Here is a 19,666-nt window from a genome sequence, read left to right as displayed (position 1 = left end):
TTCAAATGCAGGTGTGTTGCAAAGTAACACTGCAATACGTGTGATTATGTGTGTGCAAGATGAACTTGGGTCCATACGCCATCACTGCACATGTCCTTTTTGCCATAGATAAAATAGATGCCTCTTTGGCCGCTGCAGTTCGTTGGAGACATGTGTGTGGCGGAACAATGTACACTGGGGGAGGAAGTACGCTGGAAGATCTGCTATCTTTGAAATTTTCATTTCTTTGTGAAAATGTGGTGCAAATCTTTGAATATATATTCTTTCAGAGAGAACGTTTTTAACTCAAATCGTTGCTTCTGGGGGGGTCCCTGGAACAACATATTTTCAGATGGGGGCCGGCGGCCAATTACATATAATTTGTGAGGTCCTTGACATGATATAGTTTGAGAATCACTGACATAGAAACATGAGGTTTTTCAGAAAACAGGTCTGATCTCAGGTCTTAATGGTGTTATAATCTAGTGTCATGAGGGATAGAGTTCCTCACCACTTTGCCCTGGACAGTCATCCCCCGAGGGCCTCTGCTCCCCAGGGGCCCCAGGCCGCCGCCAGAGCCCGTCGAACCTGAGGGCCCGAGCTCTCCCTGCATCACAAACACAACATACACTCTCATACATGAACGCATTCTGGACGGGAACCCCATTTAAGCATTATGTTATACTTTAGCTATTGAAAAATAGCAGATCTGCTATTTTTTGAAAAACCGTTAAAATGTGGGGCAAATCTTTGAATATATTCTTTCACAATGAATATTTTAACTCATACCTTTGCTTCTGGGGGGGGTCCCTGAAACTACATATTTTCAGATGGGGTTCTGCGGCCAAATTCAGATAAATCTGGGGGTCTTTGACATGGAAAAGGTTGAGCACCACTGACATAGAAACAGGGTTTTCAGAAAACTGTCAGGATTTAGAAGACTTTTTTTTTTATCGTCCTCAGGTCTAAATGGGTGAACACGGGTTTCCAGGTTGCAGATCCAAATACTAATTTCATAACGTTTTTGTGGAATAAAAGGATCTTTTCATTTTTGTCCAATCTTTATGGTAGTATCTGTACTGTGCAGTGCAGTAAGATGTAGTTAGTCTCCCTGCTCTTCCATTCAGAGACCTTTAGAATTAACCCATTTTGGGTAGTGTAAGTGTAATGTTATACTTTAGCTATTGAAAAATAGCAGATCTACAAGCTCATAGCGCGCCACCGAGTGGGGGTCAGATGGGGGTCCGTGGCCCAATAGAGATAATCCTGGGGGTCCTTGACGTGAAAAAGGTTGAGCACCACTGACATAGAAACATGTTTTTTTCTGATTTTTTTTTGGATTTAGAATTTGGATTTAATCGACCTCAGTCCAAAATGGGTTAAATCAGGCATGGCCAAAGCATCCCCGGAGGTCCTCAGCCAAAAACGCTGAGAACATGCTTTAGACCAGAAGTTCCCAAACACTGGTACTAGTGGTACTTGAGCCCCCTCTGGTGGTACTCAGAGGAGTCGCCCAAAAGAGGAAGAAAAAAGACAAAAGTGGAATGAAATATTTATATTAGGTAGTTCTTCTAACCAAGAAATTGGTTGAAATAGGCTCTCCAGTTGTGCTGAATTAAATGAGCATGACATCATACCTAGCCGTTAATAGAAGATTTGAGGCCGGATTAATCACATTAGAAATATTATCGGTTGTTCTGATTAGACAGAGTTTCATCAGATCAGCAGCAAAATTGTCTTAGGAATGGAACAAAAACAAAACAATTCAAAGAATAAATGACATGTTCCTCCTGTGTTAATAGCTGAATAGGATGGGGCAGGTCTACGCTCCTGTATTTTAACATCAGTTATTATGGTGGTACTGGAGAGACAGATATATTGTGTGGTGGTCCTTGGTATAAAAAGGTTGAAACCCCCTGCTACTGTATGAAGCCCCAAATGAGCTTTCTATATCAGCTCAACAGTAGACATTTTGGCATTTAATTACGGATTGCACTCTTTGAAAAAAAGAAAAAACTAATTGACGACATCTGACCTTATGGCCTTGCTCTCCCTTCTCTCCCTTCTCACCGCGGGGACCTGGCCTGCCCTGGAAAACACGCAAACAAACGCATGAGAACACAGAAGAAAAAAAGTTAAACAGGGAAACAAAGTTCTAGTGTGATTCTGGTTGTATGTAATGTGCTTGTACAAAACAATATTGCAAGTAAAACAAGTTACCTAGCGGCAAATATGTGATACTAGCGGTGAAAATGCTTTATAGTAGACATATGTGATACTAGAAGTGAAAATGCTTTATAGTAGACATATGTGATACTAGAAGTGAAAATGCTTTATAGTAGACATATGTGATACTAGAAGTGAAAATGCTTTATAGTAGACATCGTGAAATGTTCTGGGGGACTTACAAGTGGCCCAACAGGACCAGGGGCACCGGGGACGCTGGAGGAACAGGTGCAGGCATAGGCTGGAGCAGGACAGCTCTCCTCGTCCCTCTGGTGGCAGGACAGAGTCACAACAGGACAGGTCAAAGTATCAACCGGAGCAATTCCAAAAATGAAACACAGCAAGGCTTTCTTATAGCGATATCCAACGCCTTGGTAAATGGTGCATTTACATAGCACCTTTATCCAAGGCGCTTTACATAGATTGTGCATTACATTCACCCATTCACACACTCATTCATACACCGATTGCGGCGGAAGCCATGCAAGGTACCAACCAGCACATCGGGAGCAATTTGGGGTTCAGTGTCTTGCCCAAGGACACTTCGACATGTAGACAGGAGGAGCCGGGATTCGAACCGCCGACCCATGGATCATTGGATGACCTGCTCTACCTCTTGAGCAACAGTCGCCCCTTAAAGCTGCTATAAGCAATAATATGTTTAACATTGTAATGACCTTTTTATTTTTTTGGTATTCAGACAGCCAGCAATGGGTAGAACGCTCCCAAAAATCATTTAGTCTCTGTGACACATCTAGGGGCCGCTATCTGCATTCAAAGATGTTCCTAGAAGCTTTGTCATTGGTCGGGAAAAAAACCTGGTCGCAATGACTAACCAATCAGGAAGCAGGCAAATCGACCAATGACAAAGCTTCTAGGAACATCTTTGAATGCAGATTGTGGCCCCTAGATGTGTCAGAGACTACATTTTTTGGGAGCGTTCTACCCATTGCTGGCTGTCTGAATACCAAAAAAATAAAAAATAAAAAGGTCATAAAAAATGTGACATTATTGCTTATAGCTGCTTTAAGACGAGCCTACTCGCCGCGAAATTAATTTATATAACGAGTATAACTGTCAATAGCAACAAATGTGTTAACATAAACTCCCACCACTGCACAACCATACGCTATAGGTAGGTTCACCCAGAGCCATCTAATAGAAGAGTTGCGACATTGAGGGGGCAGAAAACAGCCCGGTCACGTGGTTCATGTACTCGCATGGCGAGCCCATAGACTCCAATGCGTTCCGTAAACTTCCGGTTGTCCCCATTCAATAGAAGTCTATGTAGAAGAGACACCATTGGACTGAAGCCCCATGAAGTGAACGGAGTTTGCGTAACTCTGTCGTACTCTAGGGCTCTGGGTTTACCTACGCTAGAATTAAATCTGGTCATCTTTCACGCATTCCTTTGTAGCCTAAACTATGAACAGTAGGGTGCATATGAGACGAACAGGGACAACCCTAACCCTAAAATATGAACAGTAGGGTGCATATGAGACGAACAGGGACAACCCTAACCCTAAAATATGAACAGTAGGGTACATATTAGCCCCAGTATGTTCCCTCAGCACTACGCTCATTCTGTAGCTCCGAGATGAGGTCACACCCTGGGCCCCTCCCACCGCGGTTCAGAAACGGTGCATGTTTCCACAAGGAACGCTTCTTACCCTTTTCTGCACAATGAATCCAAAAAGTGAAAGGGCTAAAAAAGTTTTACACTAATTCAAACTTAGCAACGGCCAAGAAAATCCAAGTTTAAACGGTTACACAAGCTTTACAGCGGTTGTTTAGTCAGCCGCTTCTATGTTTATCAAGGAAGTCGTGCGTGTGCATGTCGAGTGAACTGAAGTCAGTTGGAAATTTGATTCTACTTTCGACCAGGGGAGGCGCCGGGGAGGCGCTAAAGTTTTTTAACTTCCTTGAAAAACATGCTAAACAACCGCTGTAAAGCTCGTGTAACCGTTTAAAGTTGGATTTTCTTGGCCGATGCTAAGTTTTAATTAGTGTAAAACTTTTTAGCCCTTCACTTTTTGGATTCATTGTGCCGAAAAGGGTAAGAAGCGTTCCTTGTGGAAACATGCGCCGTTTCTGAACCGCGGTGGGAGGGGCCCAGGGTGTGACCTCATCTCGGAGCTACAGAATGAGCGTAGGGAGAGGGCACATATGGGGCTAGGTACATATGAGACGAACAGGGACAGCTTGAAGGGACTGACCAGTCCAGGCAGGTCACAGCAGGTGTCCTCCGAGGACCAGGTGATGTTGCACACGATCTCAAACGACTGCAGCTGGAACTGGACGGGAGGAAGAGAGGACAGGGGCAAAGGTCAACAGGGGCAAAGGTCACAGGGGCAAAGGTCATCCACAGGGTGGGGAACAGAACAGAACAGGACAGGACATACCGGAGCAGATCCACTGTTGGGGCCTCTGGTCTTCACCAGCTTCCCCAGCATCTCGAAGCCGTCGGTGGGCACAGCGCCCAGCGGGCGGGCGGGCCTCTCGGCCACGCGCTGACAGTCCACGGAAAGGGACACGCTCACCTGGCTGACGGACAGGTGAATCTGCCCAATCAGAGAGAAGGGAGTATGGATTCGTCCGTGAGTAGACGAAACCCTTGCATTGCCATAGGTCAACAATTGAATGTAATTTAACAACTATTATTATTTTTTTTTAACTTTTTTTACATAATAGGTTAGTTAAACAACTAGTCGACTAGTCGACTAGTAAACTAGGCAACTAGTCGACTAGTGAAAATCACTGTGAAAGCCCTACGTCCTTCCTTATAAAGCGTATATTTTTGTTCAGCACCCGTAGAATCTATTTGAGATGTGCTTATCTTTTGGAATCTATGTTGGACATGCCGTGGTTCTCATCAGCTCCTACAGTGCCTGGTGCAACTCCACTCTTATCATGATTCTACCCACACTTCCTGCTACTCGCTGATGTGTTCCTCTCTCTCGTTGCCTGGCTGTGACATGTGGAATCTGTGGATGCATCTACAGATGGCTGGCTGTGACCTGTGGATGCATCTACAGATGGCTGTCTGTGACCTGTGGATGCATCTATAGATGCCTGGCTGTGACCTGTGGATGCATCTATAGATGCCTGGCTGTGACCTGTGGATGCATCTACAGATGCCTGGCTGTGACCTGTGGATGCATCTACAGATGGCTGTCTGTGACCTGTGGATGCATCTACAGATGGCTGTCTGTGACCTGTGGATGCATCTACAGATGCCTGGCTGTGACCTGTGGATGCATCTACAGATGGCTGTCTGTGACCTGTGGATGCATCTACAGATGCCTGGCTGTGACCTGTGGATGCATCTACAGATGCCTGGCTGCGACCTGTGGATGCATCTACAGATGCCTGGCTGTGACCTGTGGATGCATCTACAGATGGCTGTCTGTGACCTGTGGATGCATCTACAGATGGCTGTCTGTGACCTGTGGATGCATCTACAGATGGCTGTCTGTGACCTGTGGATGCATCTACAGATGCCTGGCTGTGACCTGTGGATGCATCTACAGATGGCTGTCTGTGACCTGTGGATGCATCTACAGATGGCTGGCTGTGACCTGTGGATGCATCTACAGATGGCTGTCTGTGACCTGTAGATGCATCTACAGATGCCTGGCTGTGACCTGTGGATGCATCTACAGATGGCTGTCTGTGACCTGTGGATGCATCTACAGATGCCTGGCTGTGACCTGTGGATGCATCTACAGATGCCTGGCTGTGACCTGTGGATGCATCTACAGATGCCTGGCTGTGACCTGTGGATGCATCTACAGATGGCTGTCTGTGACCTGTGGATGCATCTACAGATGCCTGGCTGTGACCTGTGGATGCATCTACAGATGGCTGTCTGTGACCTGTGGATGCATCTACAGATGCCTGGCTGTGACCTGTGGATGCATCCACAGATGCCTGGCTGTGACCTGTGGATGCATCTACAGATGGCTGTCTGTGACCTGTGGATGCATCTACAGGTGCCTGGCTGTGACCTGTGGATGCATCTACAGATGGCTGTCTGTGACCTGTGGATGCATCTACAGATGGCTGTCTGTGACCTGTGGATGCATCTACAGATGCCTGGCTGTGACCTGTGGATGCATCTACAGATGCCTGGCTGTGACCTGTGGATGCATCTACAGATGGCTGTCTGTGACCTGTGGATGCATCTACAGATGGCTGTCTGTGACCTGTGGATGCATCTACAGATGCCTGGCTGTGACCTGTGGATGCATCTACAGATGGCTGTCTGTGACCTGTGGATGCATCTACAGATGGCTGGCTGTGACCTGTGGATGCATCTACAGATGCCTGGCTGTGACCTGTGGATGCATCTACAGATGGCTGTCTGTGACCTGTGGATGCATCTACAGATGCCTGGCTGTGACCTGTGGATGCATCCACAGATGCCTGGCTGTGACCTGTGGATGCATCTACAGATGGCTGTCTGTGACCTGTGGATGCATCTACAGATGGCTGGCTGTGACCTGTGGATGCATCTACAGATGCCTGGCTGTGACCTGTGGATGCATCTACAGATGCCTGGCTGTGACCTGTGGATGCATCTACAGATGCCTGGCTGTGACCTGTGGATGCATCTACAGATGCCTGGCTGTGACCTGTGGATGCATCTACAGATGGCTGTCTGTGACCTGTGGATGCATCTACAGATGGCTGGCTGTGACCTGTGGATGCATCTACAGATGCCTGGCTGTGACCTGTGGATGCATCTACAGATGGCTGTCTGTGACCTGTGGATGCATCTACAGATGGCTGTCTGTGACCTGTGGATGCATCTACAGATGCCTGGCTGTGACCTGTGGATGCATCTACAGATGCCTGGCTGTGACCTGTGGATGCATCTACAGATGCCTGGCTGTGACCTGTGGATGCATATACAGATGCCTGGCTGTGACCTGTGGATGCATCTACAGATGCACTTCTACAAAATCATTTGTACACATTCGTATAAGTTACAGTCCCCAAAAGGGTTGATTTGGTCAATATCAATCATCAAAAAGGTGTATGTTCCCTGCTTACCCAAAAAAGGTTCTATGGTCCATGTGCCTGAGTGCACAGTACATTTTCAGAACCCTCAGTCCCTGCATGGTAAAATGTTTCATTTAATAAGAGTCTTTTCTCTCTCTCCTCCGAGTGACCTTAACGACCTCAGTGCTCGCCTCCCTCCTCTCTCTCTCCTCCGAGTGACCTTAACCACCTCAGTGCTCGCCTCCCTCCTCTCTCTCTCCTCCGAGTGACCTTAACGACCTCAGTGCTCGCCTCCCTCCACTGTGACCTTAACCACCTCTGTGCTCGCCTCCCTCCACTGTGACCTTAACGACCTCAGTGCTCGCCTCCCTCCACTGTGACCTTAACCACCTCTGTGCTCGCCTCCCTCCACTGTGACCTTAACCACCTCTGTGCTCGCCTCCCTCCACTGTGACCTTAACCACCTCTGTGCTCGCCTCCCTCCACTTATCTGATCCTTCTCCTTTTATTTCCTTTCCCATGCGCTGCTTCCTGCTTGTAAAGATACATTCTCTACGGTGACATCACTAGTAGCAACAGTCTACAATGAGACCTGGAAGTGTTTTCTATTTAAATGGGTAACATGCCAAGAAAAAGGATACATGACCTAGTGAAATGTAACTACTCACATGCAGGAAGCTACGGTTCAGCCTAAAGTCAACATCAGTCTAATATATATTAATCTTTTTCACACTGAAATGCAGATAACAACAATGCCTAATAGCTTTGTTTAAGCTTCAAAAGAGTAAAAGGAGCGTCTGGTCCACCAAGGTCTCTTCCTCATGAACAGACAATGTGTCACAATCGCTATACAGCACTACAGATGAAAACAGTAATAATAGAAACCGAAAATAAGAAGTGCCCCTCGTTTCACAATTTTACGTTGGATTTAGGCAAACTAATATAGAACAAATGTGTTTGTTGTTTAACTAATAACCTCATGTTCTTCTGTAGGACTGACTGGCTGACTGTCCCTTCCACCTCACCACTCTCTGACTGTCCCTTCCACCTCACCACTCTCTGACTGTCCCTTCCACCTCACCACTCTCTGACTGTCCCTTCCACCTCACCACTCTCTGACTGTCCCTTCCACCTCACCACTCTCTGACTGTCCCTTCCACCTCACCACTCTCTGACTGTCCCTTCCACCTCACCACTCTCTGACTGTCCCTTCCACCTCACCACTCTCTGACTGTCCCTTCCACCTCACCACTCTCTCCACGCACTAACCTCATGTTCTTCTGTAGGACTGACTGGCTGACTGTCCCTTCCACCTCACCACTCTCTCCACGCACTAAGCTCTGGTGCGTCTGATCTGTTCTATAGCTCAGTGGCTCCCAATCTCTGTAGCCTGTGGCGTGGCGTGACCCAAAAGAGAAATTAGACATTTTCTCGGGACGCAAACTAGTGAAAATAGCAGATCTACAAGCTTCGCGCCGCGTTGGCTGGCAAGATTTAGAAGACATTTTTATGCTCTTGTTGATACTGAAATGGTTGATTATTTATATGGAGAAATCCTGTAATTTAACATGCATCTCTATGGGGGAGGTGGACAGCTTGCCCTGTCTCCTCGCTGCTAACGTGCCTATTGGACAAGGAGGGGTTGGGGAGGGACTTAGCGCTGCTAACGTGCCTATTGGACAAGGACGGGTTGGGGAGGGACTTAGTGCTGCCAACGTGCCTATTGGACAAGGACGGGTTGGGGAGGGACTTAGTGCTGCCAACGTGCCTATTGGACAAGGAGGGGTTGGGGAGGGACTTAGTGCTGCCAACGTGCCTATTGGACAAGGAGGGGTTGGGGAGGGACTTAGTGCTGCCAACGTGCCTATTGGACAAGGAGGGGTTGGGGAGGGACTTAGTGCTGCCAACGTGCCTATTGGACAAGGAGGGGTTGGGGAGGGACTTAGTGCTGCCAACGTGCCTATTGGACAAGGAGGGGTTGGGGAGGGACGTGGCGAAGGGCTAATTAAAATCACACCCATGTGAAGTGAGGGGTGCTCTTGCAAACTAAAAAATAAATAAATAAACTAACTATAACTGTAACTATAACTATAACTATAACTCAGCACCTGTAGAATGTCCTGAGATGTGCTTCCTTTTGGATCCTACCCTGTGGAAGCTGTTTGGGAGGTTCTAACCCTGTGGAAGCTGTTTGGGAGGTTCTAACCCTGTGGAAGCTGTTTGGGAGGTTCTAACCCTGTGGAAGCTGTTTGGGAGGTTCTAACCTCGTGGAAGCTGTTTGGGAGGTTCTAACCTTGTGGAAGCTGTTTGGGAGGTTCTAACCCTGTGGAAGCTGTTTGGGAGGTTCTAACCTCGTGGAAGCTGTTTGGGAGGTTCTAACCTCGTGGAAGCTGTTTGGGAGGTTCTAACCTCGTGGAAGCTGTTTGGGAGGTTCTAACCTCGTGGAAGCTGTTTGGGAGGTTCTAACCTCGTGGAAGCTGTTTGGGAGGTTCTAACCTTGTGGAAGCTGTTTGGGAGGTTCTAACCCTGTGGAAGCTGTTTGGGAGGTTCTAACCTTGTGGAAGCTGTTTGGGAGGTTCTAACCCTGTGGAAGCTGTTTGGGAGGTTCTAACCTCGTGGAAGCTGTTTGGGAGGTTCTAACCCTGTGGAAGCTGTTTGGGAGGTTCTAACCTCGTGGAAGCTGTTTGGGAGGTTCTAACCCTGTGGAAGCTGTTTGGGAGGTTCTAACCCTGTGGAAGCTGTTTGGGAGGTTCTAACCCTGTGGAAGCTGTTTGGGAGGTTCTAACCCTGTGGAAGCTGTTTGGGAGGTTCTAACCCTGTGGAAGCTGTTTGGGAGGTTCTAACCCTGTGGAAGCTGTTTGGGAGGTTCTAACCTCGTGGAAGCTGTTTGGGAGGTTCTAACCCTGTGGAAGCTGTTTGGGAGGTTCTAACCTCGTGGAAGCTGTTTGGGAGGTTTGGGAGGTTCTAACCTTGTGGAAGCTGTTTGGGAGGTTCTAACCTCGTGGAAGCTGTTTGGGAGGTTCTAACCCTGTGGAAGCTGTTTGGGAGGTTCTAACCTTGTGGAAGCTGTTTGGGAGGTTCTAACCCTGTGGAAGCTGTTTGGGAGGTTCTAACCCTGTGGAAGCTGTTTGGGAGGTTCTAACCCTGTGGAAGCTGTTTGGGAGGTTCTAACCTTGTGGAAGCTGTTTGGGAGGTTCTAACCTCGTGGAAGCTGTTTGGGAGGTTCTAACCTCGTGGAAGCTGTTTGGGAGGTTCTAACCTTGTGGAAGCTGTTTGGGAGGTTCTAACCTCGTGGAAGCTGTTTGGGAGGTTCTAACCCTGTGGAAGCTGTTTGGGAGGTTCTAACCCTGTGGAAGCTGTTTGGGAGGTTCTAACCCTGTGGAAGCTGTTTGGGAGGTTCTAACCTCGTGGAAGCTGTTTGGGAGGTTCTAACCCTGTGGAAGCTGTTTGGGAGGTTCTAACCTCGTGGAAGCTGTTTGGGAGGTTCTAACCTCGTGGAAGCTGTTTGGGAGGTTCTAACCCTGTGGAAGCTGTTTGGGAGGTTCTAACCCTGTGGAAGCTGTTTGGGAGGTTCTAACCTTGTGGAAGCTGTTTGGGAGGTTCTAACCCTGTGGAAGCTGTTTGGGAGGTTCTAACCCTGTGGAAGCTGTTTGGGAGGTTCTAACCTTGTGGAAGCTGTTTGGGAGGTTCTAACCCTGTAGAAGCTGTTTGGGAGGTTCTAACCTCGTGGAAGCTGTTTGGGAGGTTCTAACCTTGTGGAAGCTGTTTGGGAGGTTTGGGAGGTTCTAACCTCGTGGAAGCTGTTTGGGAGGTTCTAACCTCGTGGAAGCTGTTTGGGAGGTTCTAACCTCGTGGAAGCTGTTTGGGAGGTTCTAACCTCGTGGAAGCTGTTTGGGAGGTTCTAACCTCGTGGAAGCTGTTTGGGAGGTTTGGGAGGTTCTAACCTCGTGGAAGCTGTTTGGGAGGTTTGGGAGGTTCTAACCTTGTGGAAGCTGTTTGGGAGGTTCTAACCTTGTGGAAGCTGTTTGGGAGGTTCTAACCTCGTGGAAGCTGTTTGGGAGGTTCTAACCTCGTGGAAGCTGTTTGGGAGGTTCTAACCCTGTGGAAGCTGTTTGGGAGGTTCTAACCTTGTGGAAGCTGTTTGGGAGGTTCTAACCTCGTGGAAGCTGTTTGGGAGGTTCTAACCTCGTGGAAGCTGTTTGGGAGGTTCTAACCTTGTGGAAGCTGTTTGGGAGGTTCTGTTTGGGAGGTTCTAACCTCGTGGAAGCTGTTTGGGAGGTTCTAACCCCGTGGAAGCTGTTTGGGAGGTTCTAACCCTGTGGAAGCTGTTTGGGAGGTTCTAACCTTGTGGAAGCTGTTTGGGAGGTTCTAACCCTGTGGAAGCTGTTTGGGAGGTTCTAACCTCGTGGAAGCTGTTTGGGAGGTTCTAACCCTGTGGAAGCTGTTTGGGAGGTTCTAACCTCGTGGAAGCTGTTTGGGAGGTTCTAACCCTGTAGAAGCTGTTTGGGAGGTTCTAACCCTGTGGAAGCTGTTTGGGAGGTTCTAACCTCGTGGAAGCTGTTTGGGAGGTTCTAACCCTGTAGAAGCTGTTTGGGAGGTTCTAACCCCGTGGAAGCTGTTTGGGAGGTTCTAACCTCGTGGAAGCTGTTTGGGAGGTTCTAACCCTGTAGAAGCTGTTTGGGAGGTTCTTACCCCGTGGAAGCTGTTTGGGAGGTTCTAACCTCGTGGAAGCTGTTTGGGAGGTTCTAACCCTGTAGAAGCTGTTTGGGAGGTTCTAACCTCGTGGAAGCTGTTTGGGAGGTTCTAACCCTGTGGAAGCTGTTTGGGAGGTTCTAACCTCGTGGAAGCTGTTTGGGAGGTTCTAACCCTGTAGAAGCTGTTTGGGAGGTTCTAACCCCGTGGAAGCTGTTTGGGAGGTTCTAACCCTGTGGAAACTGTTTGGGAGGTTCTAACCCTGTGGAAGCTGTTTGGGAGGTTCTAACCCTGTGGAAGCTGTTTGGGAGGTTCTAACCCTGTGGAAGCTGTTTGGGAGGTTCTAACCTCGTGGAAGCTGTTTGGGAGGTTCTAACCCTGTGGAAGCTGTTTGGGAGGTTCTAACCTCGTGGAAGCTGTTTGGGAGGTTCTAACCCTGTGGAAGCTGTTTGGGAGGTTCTAACCTCGTGGAAGCTGTTTGGGAGGTTCTAACCCTGTGGAAGCTGTTTGGGAGGTTCTAACCCTGTGGAAGCTGTTTGGGAGGTTCTAACCCTGTGGAAGCTGTTTGGGAGGTTCTAACCTCGTGGAAGCTGTTTGGGAGGTTCTAACCTCGTGGAAGCTGTTTGGGAGGTTCTAACCCTGTGGAAGCTGTTTGGGAGGTTCTAACCTTGTGGAAGCTGTTTGGGAGGTTCTAACCTCGTGGAAGCTGTTTGGGAGGTTCTAACCCTGTGGAAGCTGTTTGGGAGGTTCTAACCCTGTGGAAGCTGTTTGGGAGGTTTGGGAGGTTCTAACCTCGTGGAAGCTGTTTGGGAGGTTTGGGAGGTTCTAACCTCGTGGAAGCTGTTTGGGAGGTTCTAACCTTGTGGAAGCTGTTTGGGAGGTTTGGGAGGTTCTAACCCTGTGGAAGCTGTTTGGGAGGTTCTAACCCTGTGGAAGCTGTTTGGGAGGTTCTAACCTTGTGGAAGCTGTTTGGGAGGTTCTAACCCTGTGGAAGCTGTTTGGGAGGTTCTAACCCTGTGGAAGCTGTTTGGGAGGTTCTAACCTCGTGGAAGCTGTTTGGGAGGTTCTAACCCTGTGGAAGCTGTTTGGGAGGTTCTAACCCTGTGGAAGCTGTTTGGGAGGTTCTAACCCTGTGGAAGCTGTTTGGGAGGTTCTAACCTCGTGGAAGCTGTTTGGGAGGTTCTAACCCTGTGGAAGCTGTTTGGGAGGTTCTAACCCTGTGGAAGCTGTTTGGGAGGTTCTAACCCTGTGGAAGCTGTTTGGGAGGTTCTAACCCTGTGGAAGCTGTTTGGGAGGTTCTAACCCTGTGGAAGCTGTTTGGGAGGTTCTAACCCTGTGGAAGCTGTTTGGGAGGTTCTAACCCTGTGGAAGCTGTTTGGGAGGTTCTAACCCTGTGGAAGCTGTTTGGGAGGTTCTAACCCTGTGGAAGCTGTTTGGGAGGTTCTAACCTTGTGGAAGCTGTTTGGGAGGTTCTAACCCTGTGGAAGCTGTTTGGGAGGTTCTAACCTTGTGGAAGCTGTTTGGGAGGTTCTAACCTCGTGGAAGCTGTTTGGGAGGTTTGGGAGGTTCTAACCTCGTGGAAGCTGTTTGGGAGGTTTGGGAGGTTCTAACCCTGTGGAAGCTGTTTGGGAGGTTCTAACCCTGTGGAAGCTGTTTGGGAGGTTCTAACCCTGTGGAAGCTGTTTGGGAGGTTCTAACCCTGTGGAAGCTGTTTGGGAGGTTCTAACCCTGTGGAAGCTGTTTGGGAGGTTCTAACCCTGTGGAAGCTGTTTGGGAGGTTCTAACCCTGTGGAAGCTGTTTGGGAGGTTCTAACCTTGTGGAAGCTGTTTGGGAGGTTTGGGAGGTTCTAACCTCGTGGAAGCTGTTTGGGAGGTTTGGGAGGTTCTAACCTCGTGGAAGCTGTTTGGGAGGTTTGGGAGGTTCTAACCCTGTGGAAGCTGTTTGGGAGGTTCTAACCCTGTGGAAGCTGTTTGGGAGGTTCTAACCCTGTGGAAGCTGTTTGGGAGGTTCTAACCCTGTGGAAGCTGTTTGGGAGGTTCTAACCTTGTGGAAGCTGTTTGGGAGGTTCTAACCTCGTGGAAGCTGTTTGGGAGGTTTGGGAGGTTCTAACCTCGTGGAAGCTGTTTGGGAGGTTCTAACCCTGTGGAAGCTGTTTGGGAGGTTCTAACCTCGTGGAAGCTGTTTGGGAGGTTCTAACCCTGTGGAAGCTGTTTGGGAGGTTCTAACCCTGTGGAAGCTGTTTGGGAGGTTCTAACCTTGTGGAAGCTGTTTGGGAGGTTCTAACCTTGTGGAAGCTGTTTGGGAGGTTCTAACCCTGTGGAAGCTGTTTGGGAGGTTCTAACCTCGTGGAAGCTGTTTGGGAGGTTCTAACCTTGTGGAAGCTGTTTGGGAGGTTCTAACCTCGTGGAAGCTGTTTGGGAGGTTCTAACCTTGTGGAAGCTGTTTGGGGGGTTCTAACCCTGTGGAAACTGTTTGGGAGGTTCTAACCTCGTGGAAGCTGTTTGGGAGGTTTGGGAGGTTCTAACCTCGTGGAAGCTGTTTGGGAGGTTCTAACCTTGTGGAAGCTGTTTGGGAGGTTCTGTTTGGGAGGTTCTAACCTTGTGGAAGCTGTTTGGGAGGTTCTAACCCTGTGGAAGCTGTTTGGGAGGTTCTAACCCTGTGGAAGCTGTTTGGGAGGTTCTAACCCTGTGGAAGCTGTTTGGGAGGTTCTAACCTCGTGGAAGCTGTTTGGGAGGTTCTAACCCTGTGGAAGCTGTTTGGGAGGTTCTAACCTTGTGGAAGCTGTTTGGGAGGTTTGGGAGGTTCTAACCTTGTGGAAGCTGTTTGGGAGGTTCTAACCTTGTGGAAGCTGTTTGGGAGGTTTGGGAGGTTCTAACCTCGTGGAAGCTGTTTGGGAGGTTCTAACCCTGTGGAAGCTGTTTGGGAGGTTCTAACCTTGTGGAAGCTGTTTGGGAGGTTTGGGAGGTTCTAACCCTGTGGAAGCTGTTTGGGAGGTTCTAACCCTGTGGAAGCTGTTTGGGAGGTTCTAACCTTGTGGAAGCTGTTTGGGAGGTTTGGGAGGTTCTAACCTCGTGGAAGCTGTTTGGGAGGTTCTAACCTTGTGGAAGCTGTTTGGGAGGTTCTAACCTTGTGGAAGCTGTTTGGGAGGTTCTAACCTTGTGGAAGCTGTTTGGGAGGTTCTAACCCTGTGGAAGCTGTTTGGGAGGTTCTAACCCTGTGGAAGCTGTTTGGGAGGTTCTAACCTCGTGGAAGCTGTTTGGGAGGTTCTAACCCCGTGGAAGCTGTTTGGGAGGTTCTAACCCTGTGGAAACTGTTTGGGAGGTTCTAACCTTGTGGAAGCTGTTTGGGAGGTTCTAACCTTGTGGAAGCTGTTTGGGAGGTTCTAACCCTGTGGAAGCTGTTTGGGAGGTTCTAACCCTGTGGAAGCTGTTTGGGAGGTTCTAACCCTGTGGAAGCTGTTTGGGAGGTTCTAACCCTGTGGAAGCTGTTTGGGAGGTTCTAACCTTGTGGAAGCTGTTTGGGAGGTTCTAACCTTGTGGAAGCTGTTTGGGAGGTTCTAACCTCGTGGAAGCTGTTTGGGAGGTTCTAACCCTGTGGAAGCTGTTTGGGAGGTTCTAACCCTGTGGAAGCTGTTTGGGAGGTTCTAACCTCGTGGAAGCTGTTTGGGAGGTTCTAACCTCGTGGAAGCTGTTTGGGAGGTTCTAACCTCGTGGAAGCTGTTTGGGAAGTTCTAACCTTGTGGAAGCTGTTTGGGAGGTTCTAACCTTGTGGAAGCTGTTTGGGAGGTTCTAACCTTGTGGAAGCTGTTTGGGAGGTTCTAACCTTGTGGAAGCTGTTTGGGAGGTTCTAACCTTGTGGAAGCTGTTTGGGAGGTTCTAACCCTGTGGAAGCTGTTTGGGAGGTTCTAACCCCGTGGAAGCTGTTTGGGAGGTTCTAACCTCGTGGAAGCTGTTTGGGAGGTTCTAACCCTGTGGAAGCTGTTTGGGAGGTTCTAACCTCGTGGAAGCTGTTTGGGAGGTTCTAACCTCGTGGAAGCTGTTTGGGAGGTTCTAACCCTGTGGAAGCTGTTTGGGAGGTTCTAACCCTGTGGAAGCTGTTTGGGAGGTTCTAACCCTGTGGAAGCTGTTTGGGAGGTTCTAACCTCGTGGAAGCTGTTTGGGAGGTTCTAACCCTGTGGAAGCTGTTTGGGAGGTTCTAACCTCGTGGAAGCTGTTTGGGAGGTTCTAACCCTGTGGAAGCTGTTTGGGAGGTTCTAACCCTGTGGAAGCTGTTTGGGAGGTTCTAACCTTGTGGAAGCTGTTTGGGAGGTTCTAACCCTGTGGAAGCTGTTTGGGAGGTTCTAACCCTGTGGAAGCTGTTTGGGAGGTTCTAACCCTGTGGAAGCTGTTTGGGAGGTTCTAACCTTGTGGAAGCTGTTTGGGAGGTTCTAACCCTGTGGAAGCTGTTTGGGAGGTTCTAACCCTGTGGAAGCTGTTTGGGAGGTTCTAACCTTGTGGAAGCTGTTTGGGAGGTTCTAACCCTGTGGAAGCTGTTTGGGAGGTTCTAACCCTGTGGAAGCTGTTTGGGAGGTTCTAACCTTGTGGAAGCTGTTTGGGAGGTTCTAACCTCGTGGAAGCTGTTTGGGAGGTTCTAACCTCGTGGAAGCTGTTTGGGAGGTTCTAACCTCGTGGAAGCTGTTTGGGAGGTTCTAACCTCGTGGAAGCTGTTTGGGAGGTTCTAACCCTGTGGAAGCTGTTTGGGAGGTTCTAACCTCGTGGAAGCTGTTTGGGAGGTTCTAACCTCGTGGAAGCTGTTTGGGAGGTTCTAACCCTGTGGAAGCTGTTTGGGAGGTTCTAACCTTGTGGAAGCTGTTTGGGAGGTTCTAACCCTGTGGAAGCTGTTTGGGAGGTTCTAACCCTGTGGAAGCTGTTTGGGAGGTTCTAACCTCGTGGAAGCTGTTTGGGAGGTTCTAACCCTGTGGAAGCTGTTTGGGAGGTTCTAACCTCGTGGAAGCTGTTTGGGAGGTTCTAACCCTGTGGAAGCTGTTTGGGAGGTTCTAACCTCGTGGAAGCTGTTTGGGAGGTTCTAACCTCGTGGAAGCTGTTTGGGAGGTTCTAACCCTGTGGAGCTGTTTGGGAGGTTCTAACCTTGTGGAAGCTGTTTGGGAGGTTCTAACCTTGTGGAAGCTGTTTGGGAGGTTCTAACCCTGTGGAAACTGTTTGGGAAGTTCTAACCCTGTGGAAGCTGTTTGGGAGGTTCTAACCCTGTGGAAGCTGTTTGGGAGGTTCTAACCCTGTGGAAGCTGTTTGGGAGGTTCTAACCCTGTGGAAGCTGTTTGGGAGGTTCTAACCTCGTGGAAGCTGTTTGGGAGGTTCTAACCCTGTGGAAGCTGTTTGGGAGGTTCTAACCTCGTGGAAGCTGTTTGGGAGGTTCTAACCTTGTGGAAGCTGTTTGGGAGGTTCTAACCCTGTGGAAGCTGTTTGGGAGGTTCTAACCCTGTGGAAGCTGTTTGGGAGGTTCTAACCCTGTGGAAGCTGTTTGGGAGGTTCTAACCCTGTGGAAGCTGTTTGGGAGGTTCTAACCCTGTGGAAGCTGTTTGGGAGGTTCTAACCCTGTGGAAGCTGTTTGGGAGGTTCTAACCTTGTGGAAGCTGTTTGGGAGGTTCTAACCCTGTGGAAGCTGTTTGGGAGGTTCTAACCTTGTGGAAGCTGTTTGGGAGGTTCTAACCCTGTGGAAGCTGTTTGGGAGGTTCTAACCTCGTGGAAGCTGTTTGGGAGGTTCTAACCCTGTGGAAGCTGTTTGGGAGGTTCTAACCCTGTGGAAGCTGTTTGGGAGGTTCTAACCTTGTGGAAGCTGTTTGGGAGGTTCTAACCCTGTGGAAGCTGTTTGGGAGGTTCTAACCTTGTGGAAGCTGTTTGGGAGGTTCTAACCCTGTGGAAGCTGTTTGGGAGGTTCTAACCTCGTGGAAGCTGTTTGGGAGGTTCTAACCCTGTGGAAGCTGTTTGGGAGGTTCTAACCCTGTGGAAGCTGTTTGGGAGGTTCTAACCTTGTGGAAGCTGTTTGGGAGGTTCTAACCCTGTGGAAGCTGTTTGGGAGGTTCTAACCCTGTGGAAGCTGTTTGGGAGGTTCTAACCTCGTGGAAGCTGTTTGGGAGGTTCTAACCTTGTGGAAGCTGTTTGGGAGGTTCTAACCCTGTGGAAGCTGTTTGGGAGGTTCTAACCTTGTGGAAGCTGTTTGGGAGGTTCTAACCTTGTGGAAGCTGTTTGGGAGGTTCTAACCTTGTGGAAGCTGTTTGGGAGGTTCTAACCTTGTGGAAGCTGTTTGGGAGGTTCTAACCCTGTGGAAGCTGTTTGGGAGGTTCTAACCTTGTGGAAGCTGTTTGGGAGGTTCTAACCCTGTGGAAGCTGTTTGGGAGGTTCTAACCCTGTGGAAGCTGTTTGGGAGGTTCTAACCCTGTGGAAGCTGTTTGGGAGGTTCTAACCCTGTGGAAGCTGTTTGGGAGGTTCTAACCTTGTGGAAGCTGTTTGGGAGGTTCTAACCTCGTGGAAGCTGTTAGGGAGGTTCTAACCTTGTGGAAGCTGCCGTAGAACAGCTTGTGGACCTCCGTCTGGTCGAAGGTCAGCTCCTGAACCTCTCCTCTGTAGTCCAGACTGAAGTAGACCAGATGTTTGGTTGTGGCTGAGAGGAGGAGCACAAAGACAGCACATTAATCACAGAATAAAATAGGATTCTTAGATATTCAGCCCAGATGGATTTTTACCAATATTTGGTCTGAGGAGACAATAAAGGGCCTTCCTTCCCACCCACCAAATACAAGATGCTTATGACAGGTTGCTAACAAATAAATGTATACTGTCAACGAGATGCTCTCCATTGCTAAGTTGGGACAAATCCGTCATAATCGACAGAACACACAAGCTCCAAAAATTCTTCTATTCTAAGCCATGTTTATTATCCATTCCCGTTAACTTTATGTATTTGATGTATTGTAGCGATCAAATAATTAGTAAGAGGAAAAACAAAAGAAAAAGTGTCGTACCCTGCCCTTTTCTTCTTCTTTCTAATTATTTGATCTGCCCAAAACATTGTGTTTGAGCAGAGTTGGCTTTGTCCGCTGCGTAAACGGCTTTAAATGAATACTTTGTCCGCTGCGTAAACGTCTTTAAATGAATACTTTGTCCGCTGCGTAAACGTCTTTAAATTAATACTTTGTCCGCTGCGTAAACGTCTTTAAATTAATACTTTTTGAAAAGTCCATGGGGGAAATGAACAGGGAATTATTTCCTGGGCCCTCGTCGGGGGCGGGACGCGCAACGCTCTATAAGATCATGGTTTATTTCCTGGGCCCTCGTCGGGGGCGGGACGCGCAACGCTCTATAAGATCATGGTTTATTTCCTGGGCCCTCGTCGGGGGGGGGGACGCGCAACGCTCTATAAGATCATGGTTTATTTCCTGGGCCCTCGTCGGGGGCGGGACGGGGGCGGGGCGGGGGCGGGACGCGCAACGCTCTATAAGATCATGGTTTATTTCCTGGGCCCTCGTCGGGGGCGGGACGTGCAACGCTCTATAAGATCATGGTTTATTTCCTGGGCCCTCGTCGGGGGCGGGACGTGCAACGCTCTATAAGATCATGGTTTATTTCCTGGGCCCTCGTCGGGGGCGGGACGCTCAACGCTCTATAAGATCATGGTTTATTTCCTGGGCCCTCGTCGGGGGCGGGACGCGCAACGCTCTATAAGATCATGGTTTATTTCCTGGGCCCTCGTCGGGGGCGGGACGCGCAA

At 49.1% G+C, this 19,666-nt stretch overlaps 1 protein-coding gene across 1 annotated transcript in view; it reads right to left on the bottom strand.

The window, feature by feature from the left end:
- LOC306916697 (collagen alpha-1(XX) chain-like) overlaps window positions 1-19,666 on the bottom strand; it is a 115,572-nt gene that overhangs the window by 8,636 nt on the left and 87,270 nt on the right. The window contains exons 27-32 of the mRNA XM_079494706.1: window positions 18,450-18,559; window positions 4,608-4,766; window positions 4,422-4,499; window positions 2,388-2,474; window positions 2,015-2,068; window positions 491-586 (exon numbers count right to left, since the gene is read on the bottom strand). Of these exons, the coding sequence (XP_079350832.1) occupies window positions 491-586; window positions 2,015-2,068; window positions 2,388-2,474; window positions 4,422-4,499; window positions 4,608-4,766; window positions 18,450-18,559 (584 nt within the window). The remainder of the gene's footprint in view (window positions 1-490; window positions 587-2,014; window positions 2,069-2,387; window positions 2,475-4,421; window positions 4,500-4,607; window positions 4,767-18,449; window positions 18,560-19,666) is intronic.

The sequence above is a fragment of the Electrona antarctica genome (genome assembly GCF_951216825.1).
Source record: "Electrona antarctica genome assembly, chromosome: 2".
NCBI classification, from domain to species: Eukaryota; Metazoa; Chordata; class Actinopteri; order Myctophiformes; family Myctophidae; genus Electrona; species Electrona antarctica.
This window is presented reverse-complemented; position numbering and strand designations above follow the sequence as displayed.